Source organism: Macrobrachium nipponense, chromosome 3, assembly GCF_015104395.2.
Source record: "Macrobrachium nipponense isolate FS-2020 chromosome 3, ASM1510439v2, whole genome shotgun sequence".
NCBI lineage: Eukaryota > Metazoa > Arthropoda > Malacostraca > Decapoda > Palaemonidae > Macrobrachium > Macrobrachium nipponense.
Window position 1 is genome coordinate 31,716,345 of NC_087202.1, and position 12,531 is coordinate 31,728,875.

At 34.8% G+C, this 12,531-nt stretch overlaps 1 protein-coding gene across 1 annotated transcript in view; it reads left to right on the forward strand.

Annotated features, from left to right (window-relative positions):
* Window positions 1–12,531, forward strand: part of LOC135221688 (uncharacterized) — a gene marked incomplete in the record, with an annotated part of 360,943 nt that overhangs the window by 326,142 nt on the left and 22,270 nt on the right. The window contains 1 exon segment of the mRNA XM_064259420.1: window positions 3,127–3,306. Coding sequence (XP_064115490.1) covers window positions 3,127–3,306 — 180 coding nt within the window.

Genomic DNA, 12,531 nt, shown 5'->3' on the forward strand with positions numbered 1-12,531 from the left:
ACTAACAGGGTGGGGAGGATACTCCCAGCACGAAAAAGTTCAAGGAACTTGGTCGTTAACATTCCGCCAGCTACATATCAATGTACTGGAGGCCATGGCAGTATTTCTCACACTGAAACGACTCCGTCCGCCCAAGAACTCACATTTCAAACTAGTTCTGGACAGTGCAGTAGTAGTACACTGCGTCAACAGGGGCGGATCCAAGTCAAGCCACTTGAACCACGTCATGATAGCCATCTTCTCTCTGGCAAACAAAAACAAATGGCACCTGTCAGCCACTCACCTGGCAGGGGTCAAGAACGTAGTAGCAGACGCTCTATCTCGCTCCATTCCGTTGGAATCGGAGTGGACACTGGACAGGAGTTCATTCAATTGGATCAGTCTACAAGTCCCCGGACTTCAAGTAGACCTCTTCGCCACGGAGTCAAACCACAAACTCCCCTGTTACGTGGCACCCAACCTCGATCCTCTAGCATATAATACGGATGCAATGATCCTCGATTGGAACAAATGGAAGAACATTTACCTCTTCCCTCCGGTGAACCTTCTCATGAAAGTTTTAAACAAGCTCAGGAAATTCAAAGGCCAAGTAGCTCTAGTAGCTCCCAACTGGCCCAAGAGCAATTGGTTCCCTCTACTCCTAGAGTTGAGACTCCGACCCCTACGGATTCCCAACCCCAAACTAACCCAGTTAGTGCAAACTCAGACTGTGTCCGCTTCCTCAAGAATTCAGAAAACCCTAACTTTATGGATTTTCTGAAATTCGCAGCTATGAGGAATGCAGAAATTGATCCCCAGAATATTTCATTCTTGGAATCAGATAAAAGAGAATCTACTCTCCGGCAATATGATTCATCTGTCAAGAAACTAGCAGAGTTCCTTAAGGTGTCAAACTCTCAAGTCATGACAACGAACCTAGCCATAACTTTCTTCAGATCATTGTTTGAGAAAGGTTTAGCAGCAAGCACTATCACTACGACCAAATCAGCTCTTAAAAAGATCTTCCAATTTGGTTTTAGCATAGATCTTACGGATTCGTACTTTACGTCCATACCAAAAGCTTGTGCTAGATTAAGACCATCAACGAGACCTAAAACAGTCTCTTGGTTCTTAAATGATGTCCTCAAACTGGCCTCGGACATTAACAATGACTCTTGCAATTATATATCCCTCCTGAGGAAATCCCTATTTTTATTAAGTTTAGCCTCAGGAGCTAGAATATCAGAACTGTCAGCCTTATCAAGGGAACCGGGTCACATTGAGTTCCTCCCCTCAGGGGAAGTCCTCTTATCCCCAGATCGCCACTTTCTAGCCAAAAATGAAGATCCACAGGACAGATGGTCCTCGTGGAAAATCCTACCACTACCTCAAGACATTTCCCTTTGTCCTGTCAACTCATTAAGAGCCTACCTAAGTAGAACAACTCTGAAATCTTCAGGCCCGTTGTTCATTAGGAAGGAAGGTGGTACATTATCCCTAAAAGGGATCAGGCAACAAATTTTATACTTCATTAAACAGGCCAACCCAGAGTCCTTTTCTCAGGCCCACGATGTTAGGGCGGTGGCTACATCTATTAATTATTTCCAACACATGAATTTTGACGATCTTAAGAAATATACAGGCTGGAAATCTCTGACAGTTTTCAAACGGCACTACCTAAAACCCTTAGAAGCCCTCAAATTTCCAGCAGTGGCAGCTGGAAACACAGTTTCTCCTGACTCTTAATAATTCTTATAACTTCTTGTAGCCTTCCCTTCTGCCTGCCCCATTGCACCCTTACTTAGTTTAGTCGCCTCTATGTATTGTGTTACCTTGAGTTTTGCTGTTGTTCATCATTCTAGTTGGAATTCAGTTCCATTGTTATGTATATATCAACTTATGTTCCTGTCTTTTGCCTAACCTGTATATAATTTGCTTGTTGTTAGGCTAACTAATTTTAAGTTCTAACCCATGTTTAAGGGCTCATACTTAACCATAATTGTAAGACTGTAATTTGAGTTGATCATTATACTATTAACCTTACAGGTGTTTAACTTTACCTTCTTATTTATCTGTACTGTCCCTCAAGCTGGTGTTTTAAAAGCATTCTCTGGTACTATTTCACAGGGCGACACAGGTTAAGTCCAGAAAAGGGATTTTGACGAAGGAAAAATCTATTTCTGGGCAACGACCTGTGTCGCCCTGTGAAACCCCACCCTGTAGTTAGATTGTCCTCACCCAGCTTACCCCAAGCTTGGAGGCTATCTTCAGGAATGACGTCACAGGCGTCAGAGGCGCTCACGGTAGTAGTAGAGGTACCGGGAGCTGTAGCACGGCTCCTACGTAGTTCGGGGTTTTGTCGAAGGAAGAAGCTAAATGGCAAGGGACCTCTGGTAGTGACTCCACTCGCTCCTTACTATACCGACACTTCTATTAGAGGTGAGCGAGCCATTTATCTTGGCATTATATTGTTTCTTTTTTCTCTAGGATGAATAGCAATATTTATACCTAAGAAATAGTATCAAAGGAACCATTTCACAGGGCGACACAGGTCGTTGCCCAGAAATAGATTTTTCCTTCGTCAAAATCCCTTTATTATGCGATAAGAAGGTATTCAACAATTTCGTTAGAAAATTTTCATGGAGGTCAAATCCTTCCCATTGATGTTTTGAGCATCATTTTTCATGCATTGCCTTCAGATACATCCATTGCATATGCCATTGCCTGTCATGAGGTTTTGCATGCAATACATATTAGTATTTGAAAAAATAAAATGTTAGTTTGAAGAGAAATGACAATTTAAACCAGTCCTCATTAGTATAAATAAAACTACTGGGGGTACTGTGTATTTTTTTTCTTACAAACATACCATATGTAAAATTAATCGCGTCATTCACCCTACTTTACAAAATGGTGATTGGAAAGTAGAAGAATGAGTTAGCAAGGGAATTCTTCAAACTAAAATGTGTGATTCTTGTCATTTAGATACATTACTGTATTTGTTTTTTGGGAAATACCCCTCTTGTAGGTCTTTCTTTTAATTACTGGTTAGAATTTCAGTTAATTTAGGTTACAGCTCAATCGTTTAAGACCATTAGGATTAAGTGAGAATTGACTAGATTTTAATGATTATCATCTGGTTTTCAGACAGAGGGGAATTTAATCCTGAAGGTTCATCATACCCCCTGGGAGCACCATTCTTCTCCAGATGATCCCTTGCTAGGCTTTGTTTGTGTGGATGCTACCTCAATATGGAGTGGCCATGTATCACTGTGTGGCTGGTATCCTCTTTTAGATCTGCTAGGTTGCGTTAGGGGTCATATTAAGGTAAGTTTATCCTTAATTTTATCAGCTAGGAACCCTCAACCCCTTTATGTTGTTAAAATGTATCAGCAGTTAAGTTAATCTTGGTTTGTCACACATAAGTATATTGGAAAGGTAAACTGAAATTCATGAGGTCCATTCCATTATGCTGTTACCAAGATTTTCTCGAAGTGAGCAGTTAACTTAACTAAACATAACAGCAGCAGATGCAAGGAATTGTTTTTAAACCAATAATCTAAAGTTAGTCCAAGTCTTTCACGAGTTTCATATTTGTTAAAGAACAAAATGGTCATGTATGTTCTAATTATAAGGTTACTAATATTGTGAATGCATCTTTCCATTTATTTTACAGATTAAAAAGGGAAAATAGTTTAAAGAATAGTTCTATTGTGCCTGTTTACCTAGAATATATACATACTTTTACATTGATCATATATATTAATTTGCATGTTATGTATACATAGTATAGTTGTTTCATAAATTCTCATTAAAAATTTTGTAAGGAATATTGTCTGTGAAAATATTTGGCCATTTAGTAGCATCTGTGACTATGACAGTATTAAGAATGTGTGTATCATTGATTTGAGAATAGTTTACCATTAATTCTCAAAAGTTTGTTACATATTTAAAAATAGACAGTGGTATCATAAGTGATTCCACTAGTTGTAGGTTTACATTCAAAGGAGAAACGATTAAGTGGTGTTGCAGTGCTGTAATGGTATACAAATTACAATAGTGTTTTGATACAGTAGCCTTGCACCTAGCATGGATCGTATATTTCTTAAGCCAAAGTCATGGTGAAATAGTTCTATTGTGCCTGTTTACTTAGAATATATACATACTTTTACATTGATCATAACAACTCCCATTATGCATATAAAATTTTTTTGAATTATTGGCAAGCTTTGCAAGAATTATTTTCCATTTGTCCAGTATGACATCCTGTACTTTAGTCATTGTTTTCCAACAGTATGAATGCAGTCATCGCAGTTAAAAATGGCGATTGGACTATCAGTCATGTACTTAGCTAACTGAACCATAATTTTGAAATTGATATTGTAACTCAAATCTCTTAAAGCAAAACCACAAGACAATTCTGTGCAAGTTGTAAGTCTACTGTACAGTATTTAGAAAATTCTAAGTCTACTGTACAGTATTTAGAAAATTGTAAGTCTACTGTACAGTATTTAGAAAATATACATCCTAATTTTGTATCATTAAGGATGAAAATGAATCTACAAGTTAAGCATTGTGAAAAGGTAATTGGTGTGTATTCATGAAGGGTGCTAATTTTTATATTCATATGTTTGAGGCTTGCCACAATACTTGCCCTCTCTAGAAAAAGATAAATAAAACACAAAGGATCCGGCTCAAACCATTAAGAACCTGAGGATGAAAGCCAACAGCTTGGACCAGCAAAACATCCAACTACAGCATCCCCTACCCATTCCATGATGCCCAAGAGATAATCACCAATGTTTGTCAAAGCTTTGATTTAGGTGCGTAACAGAACAAGAATAAAATAGACGGGGAGGGCAGGTGGTGTGAATTGAGCAGTATGGATTAACATGAAACTATTAGTATTTGTTATTGGCTGTGTATTCCAATTTTATTATGGTGTGCTGTCGAAGAAATCAAAATGGAAGTATTGATTTTTTTATTACAATTATAGAAAAATATTTTTTTCAAACCCATTATTTTTACATGGTCTATCATGCATCTATGTGGAGCCCCAAACATCCAATTCTGGAAGAAAAAGAAAGAAGAAAACCTGCTACTTTGTATGTGAACTTCCCAAGTCCTTTATGACAAACCTTAGTTTTGTTGTTTGGATAGTTTACAACTAAACAGTGGTGTTAGGAGGAGGGCATTCAAAAGTATGAAATTGGTTTTCATAACAAGATTTTACCATTCAGTTGTATCTTGACAAACCTATTACTTTACAATAGCCTCAGTATCAGCTTACATGAGGAGAGCTAAGCTCTTGTGACCCTATGGAAGAAAAATAACCTGAAAGAACCCTGAAGTAGTAACATGAATGAGGTGTCATTGAACCATTACTCCTAGTACTGAGAGTGTCTGGTACACATATGTGACCTTGTAAGTGATAGTAAGTTGACATTTCATGAAGAAAACTTTCGAAATAGAAATACACAACTACATTTATAGGATGCCCAAGGAATGATTAATGATGTAACAAGGATGACTCTGCTGACTTCAGAAACTGCTGGAGCTTGGAGTTCTAGCCCAGCTGTAACTGCTATATTTAGGTGAGACACCTCCAAATACTTGTGAAGCCTAGTTTGACATCTCTAACAGCAACCCATAAAAATGCTTTGAAAAACAAAGAAACAGCACCTGAACAGCTTTCTTCCAGAATTCCATAATTTGTTCTGGATATTACTCTGATCCAGAAAAAGTCCTACTTTCAGTTTGTCGATGAATAAAAATATCTTGAATTCCTGTATTTAATGGCATATAAGATTCTCAAATTTTAGAATGGAATAAAAAAATGTGGTATTTACCTGTAAGCGTTTAATGTTACAAAATATTTACTTACCATATGACAGACAAAACTGGGCCAAAGCATGCAACTTGGACAGTTGTAAAAGCCTTTATAATAATAATTCAACTAGAAAAAACAAAAGCAACTTAGTTACAGCAGAAAACATTTTTATAACACTCGCCTCCATCTCTGCTTCCATCATAAACCCATGATTTTGTTTTGCTATGGAAAAATGTGTAAGCCTAGTTTATGATAGCATGTGTATGTACTACATATATCCATCACACTAATTACTCTACACATTTACTGTGCCCCACCCCCTTGAAGGCCATCCCTCTGGTACAGTATTTTATTGGGATTTATTTAATGTATTACAACCAAATATACGGCAAAAAATGCAAAATCATGAAAAAATTCATGGAGCTTCCTATGGCAATGGAGAATGCGTATACAAAATATCTGGTCAAAATTTCTCATACTTTCATAATTACAGGGTAATTAGTAAAAATATTTCAATAAGCCCAAAACATTGATGTGTACAAGAAAATGCAGTATTTCTTTTATTATTGTAAATTATGATAATTATTATCAAACAAATTGTGAGCAGTGGCATCAGTAGAGATTCCATGAGCCACAAGACGGGAAGACAGCTTTACACCCTTCTGTGGGAGTAAACATGAAAGAGAGTATATGTTTGAGTTTCACCTCTGACATTCGCTTGCTTTTATGCCTTTTTTTTCTTTGTTTTGGCAAGGTTTTCATCATGCCAGATAGGAAAAGACAAGCAAAACAATTTGCTAACATACAGAAGAAAATTGACTCTAATAAGAGCTCAGAAGATCATAATATCGGCAATAATAGCAGAGTTAGTTAAGGAGAGAAAAAGAGAGTGTTGCAAAAGAACGATCGCCCTGTCGTCCCTGACGCAGTGCCACAGGCTACAATCTTTGAGAAAAGAGATATTCATTTATGATTAGTTATGATAAATAACATAGTTGTGGTTTATTCATAATAATCACAATTTATTAACATTGTGGTACCTCGTTTGTCAAACGTTTTTTATGTCAAACTTTCTGTTTTTTCGAGCAAAATTTTCGAGAAAATTTTGCATCTTTGGTCGAATAAATGCTTGTACTTTGAATTGACGGATTATCTAGTTTATATAGTTTAATGACAACAATATTCGACAAAATAAATAAAAGTATAAATTATTTAATATAAAATGTAGCTTTCAATGTAACATTTAGCAGAAAATATGTATAAAATCATACGTAAGTGCGGTGACTTCGCACCCAACTGACTTGAGACTGAACGAGGGAGCATTGATATGTTGAGGAGAGAAGAAAAAGAGAGTTAAAATATTACTGTATGTATGTAAAAGCAATAACAGTTCACATAAAAAGGGAATTTCCCAATGAATTTAACAAAATGATAAAATTTGAAAACAGTCAAGCAATACAAAATAAAAAGGCTTAATTGAGCCAGTGTTCGGTGCACCGAGTGAGACGGTCTAGTTGAACAATATTAGCAAAATAGTAAATGAAAGAACAAAGCTTTTCCCAATCAAATTTAGCACAAATGATTGACAAAATCATTCGTTATTGCGGTGATACACAGCTAACTTGAGGTAGAGGGAGGGAGCGTATATATTTCTCAGGAATAATGAATGAGTGATTATAAGTTATCATGCATCATGGTATTGTTGAGGAGAGAAAAGACAGTAAAATCTTCATTATAATATGTACATAAAAGCAGTACCAATTCTAAAATAAAATGTTATTTCACAATAAATTTAACATAATGATAAAACATGAAAACAAATACAATACAGTAAAAAAAGCTTGCTTGAGTCACAGTTTGGTGCACTAAGAGAGAGAGAGAGAGAGAGAGAGAGAGAGAGAGAGAGAGAGAGAATAACACCTTACGATATCAAAAGATTGAAATGAACTTCTGTAGGCAACACTTCTTCTCCTCCCATAAATACATATATCTTTTCCAGTGAAGAGAGAAAGAGAGGGCTGAAAAAGTATCTATTTTTCTGACTCACTTTTTTTGCTGAGAGAGAGAGAGAGAGAGAGGGAAACACCAAGTGTATACCGTACATAACATCCTACATCAAATTTACCTTAAATTATTATTATATTACTGCATTAATCTTAGAGATTGTATTAACCCTTAAACGCCTAATGGACATATTTTATGTCAACATTTTTTGTCTCTTGGGTTCCGACCGGACGTAATTTACGTCGACACACAATAGTTTTTTTAAAAATTCGCGGAAAACTACTTATAGGCCTACCAGCCAAAAACTTTTGAATCAGGCACCTTGGGGGATGCTGGGAGTTCACGGATCAAGGTGTTGTTTTGTTTATAATCGTTACGCAGGCGCACAAGCACGAATTTCTTTCTTATAGCACTAAAAGGTATCAGTGACACATCTCAAAAATTATTTCGTCACTTTGACATAATTTTTGCACCATTTTTAATTAGCCATTACATGAAGTATTATATATGAAAATGTGTGCAATTTCATGTAGAATACAACAAAAAATACTCATGATTGTAGCTTTTATCAGTTCTGAAATATTTTCATATACATAACAATAAGTGCCAAAATTTCAACCTTCGGTCAACTTTGACTCTACTGAAATGGTCGAAGAACGCAATTGTAAGCTAAAACTCTTATATTCTAGTAATATTCAATCATTTACCTTCATTTTGCAACATATTGGAAGTCTCTAGCACAATATTTTGATTTATGGTGAATTTATGAAAAATACTTTTTCCTTACATCCGCGCGGTAACTCTTCCGAAAAAATCTCACGTGCGATTGTTGTAATGTTTGCACCATTTTAAAGTAGTCGTTACATAAAGTTTTATTTATGGAAATGTGTGCAATTTCATGCACAATACAACTAAAAACAACCCATGGTTGTAGCTTTTATCAGTTTTGAAATATTTTCATATAAATAACAATACGTGCCAAAATTTCAACCTTCGGTCAACTTTGACTCGACCAAAATGGTCGAAAAACGCAATTGTAAGCTAAAACTCTTATATTCTAGTAATATTCAATAATTTAAATTGGAAGTCTCTAGCATAATATTTCGATTTATGGTGAATTTATGAAAAAAAACATTTTCCTTACGTCCGCGCGGTAACTTCCGAAAAAATCATACGTGCAATTGTGGTAATATTTACACCATTTTAAATTAGCCGTTACATAAATTTATTTATATGAAAATGTGCGCAATTTTGTGTAGAATACAACAATAAATAATTAAAGGTTGTAGCTTCTCTCATTTTCGAAATATTTGGATATAAATCATGATAAATAGAAAAAACCACGTTTGGTCAACTTTGACTCTACCGAGATGGTAGAAAAACGCAATTGTAAGCTAAAACTCTTACAGTCTAGTAACATTCAGTCATTTATCTTCATTTTGAAACAAATTTGAAGTCTCTAGCACAATATTTAGATTTATGGTGAATTAAAAAAAAAAAAAAAAAACTTTCCTTCCTTCCGCGCGCGGATTCTCCTCCGCAAATCTCCGAAATGCGTACGTTGCATTATCATAATATTTGCTCCATTTTATATTAGGCATTTCATAGAGCTTTATATATGAAAATGTGTGCAATTTTATGTAGAATACAACAAAAAATAATTGAAGGTTGTAGCTTTTCTCATTTTTGAAATATTTGCATATAAATAAAATATATTAAAAAAATTCGACATTCGGTCAACTTTAACTCGTCCGAAATGGTCGAAAACTGCAATTGTAAGCTAAAACTCTTACAGTATAGTGATATTCAATTGTTTATCTTAATTTTGAAACAAATTGGAAGTCTCTAGAACAATATATAGATTTATGGTGAATTTTTGAAAAAAAAAATTGTTTTACGTCCGCGCGGTATGAATTTATGCATCATTTTGTGGTAATATTTTCTCTGTGTTGCTTTGATTGTTTTACAATGTGTTATGTACCAAAATGATTGCAATTTAGTGTACAATACAAAGAAAAAAAATTAACTCGTTAGCTTCAACCGTTTTGCTCATAGCTTGATTTGAATACAATTATATATGAAATTTTGTTTTCGCGCTATCATATATCACATTATTTATATATGATAATGATATTTTTTTTTCATTTCTGATGGTTGCATACTAAACTTCAGGCAATGACAAAAAAATGAGCCACAAATGAACTCTTAATCTTGAAAACAAAGCACGCTGTGATTTTTTGAAAAAAAATATTTTTCCGCTTAGGCGCTCACTCCGAGACCCCCTCGGCACACAGGAGACGATTTTTATTATACCCCTTAGGCGTTAAAGGGTTATTATAATTCCAAAGTAATCTTAAACATTAGTACCCTTAAAGGTATACACGTACGTACATACATACATACTTCTAACGCAGCCACGAGAGAGAGAGAGAGAGAGAGATTGTCTTTACAGTATTTAAAAGTGAAATGGAAAGGTTATTGTATTTAAAATACTCACATATGAATTTTGTAATTTCAATTGTATTATTATAATATTTATTACAGTATTATTATTGGAAAATATTAATAATAAACTTATTACATATATGTACAGTAGTACCTCGAGATACGAAATTAATCCGCTCCGAGGCGCCCTTCCTATCATGAGGTTTTCGTATCTTGGACCACATTTTACATGTAAAATGGCTAATCCGTTCCAAGCCCTCCAAAAACACCCCAGTAAATTATATTTCCAGGCCTAAAACACATGTTCTAGGGTTACGACGGAAGAAATATGTCTCCAAAAAGGCAAAATACTGTACTTACTTGAGTAATATTCAACTGCATGTAATGTTCAACTCCCTTTTTACTGCATATATTAGGACTTTAGCATATGTCCCTTAGCAATAAGCCTAGCCTATGTTAGCGGTTGCTACTGTAGCCTAGTCTATGATTCTGACATCTATACCTAAGAAGCTAAAAGCTTAGAATATGCCAATAAAATGTATAAATAATCAGTATGTACTCATTTCAAATAATTATTAATTAATCATTAACTATGATACACAAACAAACAAACAAAAAACCTTCCAATCGATTGTTTACATTCAGCTCTTACCATCTTACGAGTACCGAACGAATGCCAAGCAATCACTTTTCCTAGGACACAGTAAGCCATAAATTTTCATTATCTCTCTTCAACTAATGAAACTACCAAACAGTATAATAACCATTCATTTCTATTCTTTATTCTATCTTTACCTAATGGAGATACCGAGTTACTGATAGCTATAATGAAACATATACGTAGCGTAATATTAAAACAGAAGAAGAATTCTAAAAAATACGTATTTGTTGGCAGTCTGATTTATTTTATATTTTATGATATCTAATTCACAATTTTTTTATTAAATGTGTTGCATGTACTCATTTCAAATAATTATTAAGTAACCATTAACTATAATAAACAAACAAAAAAAAGCTTCCAAACTTCTGTTTACATCCAGCACTTACGAGTATCGAACGATCGCCAAGCAATCACTTTACACAGTAAGCCATAAATTTTCATTATCTCTCTTCAACTACTGAAACTACCAAACAGTAAAATAACCATTCATCTCTATTCTTTATTCTATCTTTACCTAATTTTTTTTTTTTATTAAATGTATTGCATGAATAAGTTTTTCAATTTACAGCATCCTTTTACCAATAGAATACTTAAAGCACAAGTGGTAGATGCTGACCAATAGGAGAGCAAGATCTTATGGGGTGACTAGCATTAGGAACCAATGGGAGAGTGGGAGGATGGTGGCAAGTTTACTCAGTTGGCGGCGCGGGAGTTTTAAAATTGTTCTTGGTGGTCCGGGCAAATCTCGGGACTTTACAGCAACAACCTTTCGTATCTTGAAAACTTTTCGTATGTAGAGATGTAAAATTTTTCGTATTTGCTTTCGTATCTCGAGTTTTTCGTAAGTTGAGCCTTTCGTATGTTGAGGTACCACTGTATGTACCATACGTATGGTAGAGAGAGAGAGAGAGAGCATTAAAATCATTGACCATTATATGGCAAAGTTCCCCTCCCCTGTCACATTACTTGCCATATTTGACAACTTTTCGAGCTTGAGCTTCTCTGGAGTTGAAAGAAGGTAGGGAAATGAATTCAGAGGAGGACGAAGGGAATTTTCATTTGAAATTACACTACACAGTATACTTATTCATATACAGCATAATTATTAATTTCAGCTAATTCTCTAGGTTCAATGCATATTGGCTCATGATAATTCAGTACTAAGAGAAATTAATTAACATTAACAAGGTAGCCAAGCATATATGTTGATAGATACTATGGTAAATCAGACTCAGATTCGGACCGATATTGGCATAATAGAGCGATATCTACCAGGCTACATGCCTACATATAATTTTGGAATAAAAACTTAACGAATGTTCATCTTTTCTGTGAATCTTTTAAAAAATTATATGTTACTCTATCCTATTATATTGTATGTATTCTCATGTTATGTATTGTATCATAAAATACTAACAAAGCGGTCAATGTTTTGGTTTGGAAATCAGCTGATGGCAAATACAAGTTTATTTAATTGTATTTAACTCAATTTGGAGCGAATTGTTTTGCTTCTAGTTAGATTAAAAGAATACCTAGATACTTTACTTATATGAGACAAGGTCATCTTTTCGTTATAAGACGTGTTAATTTTAAGTTAAAATATGAATTTAAT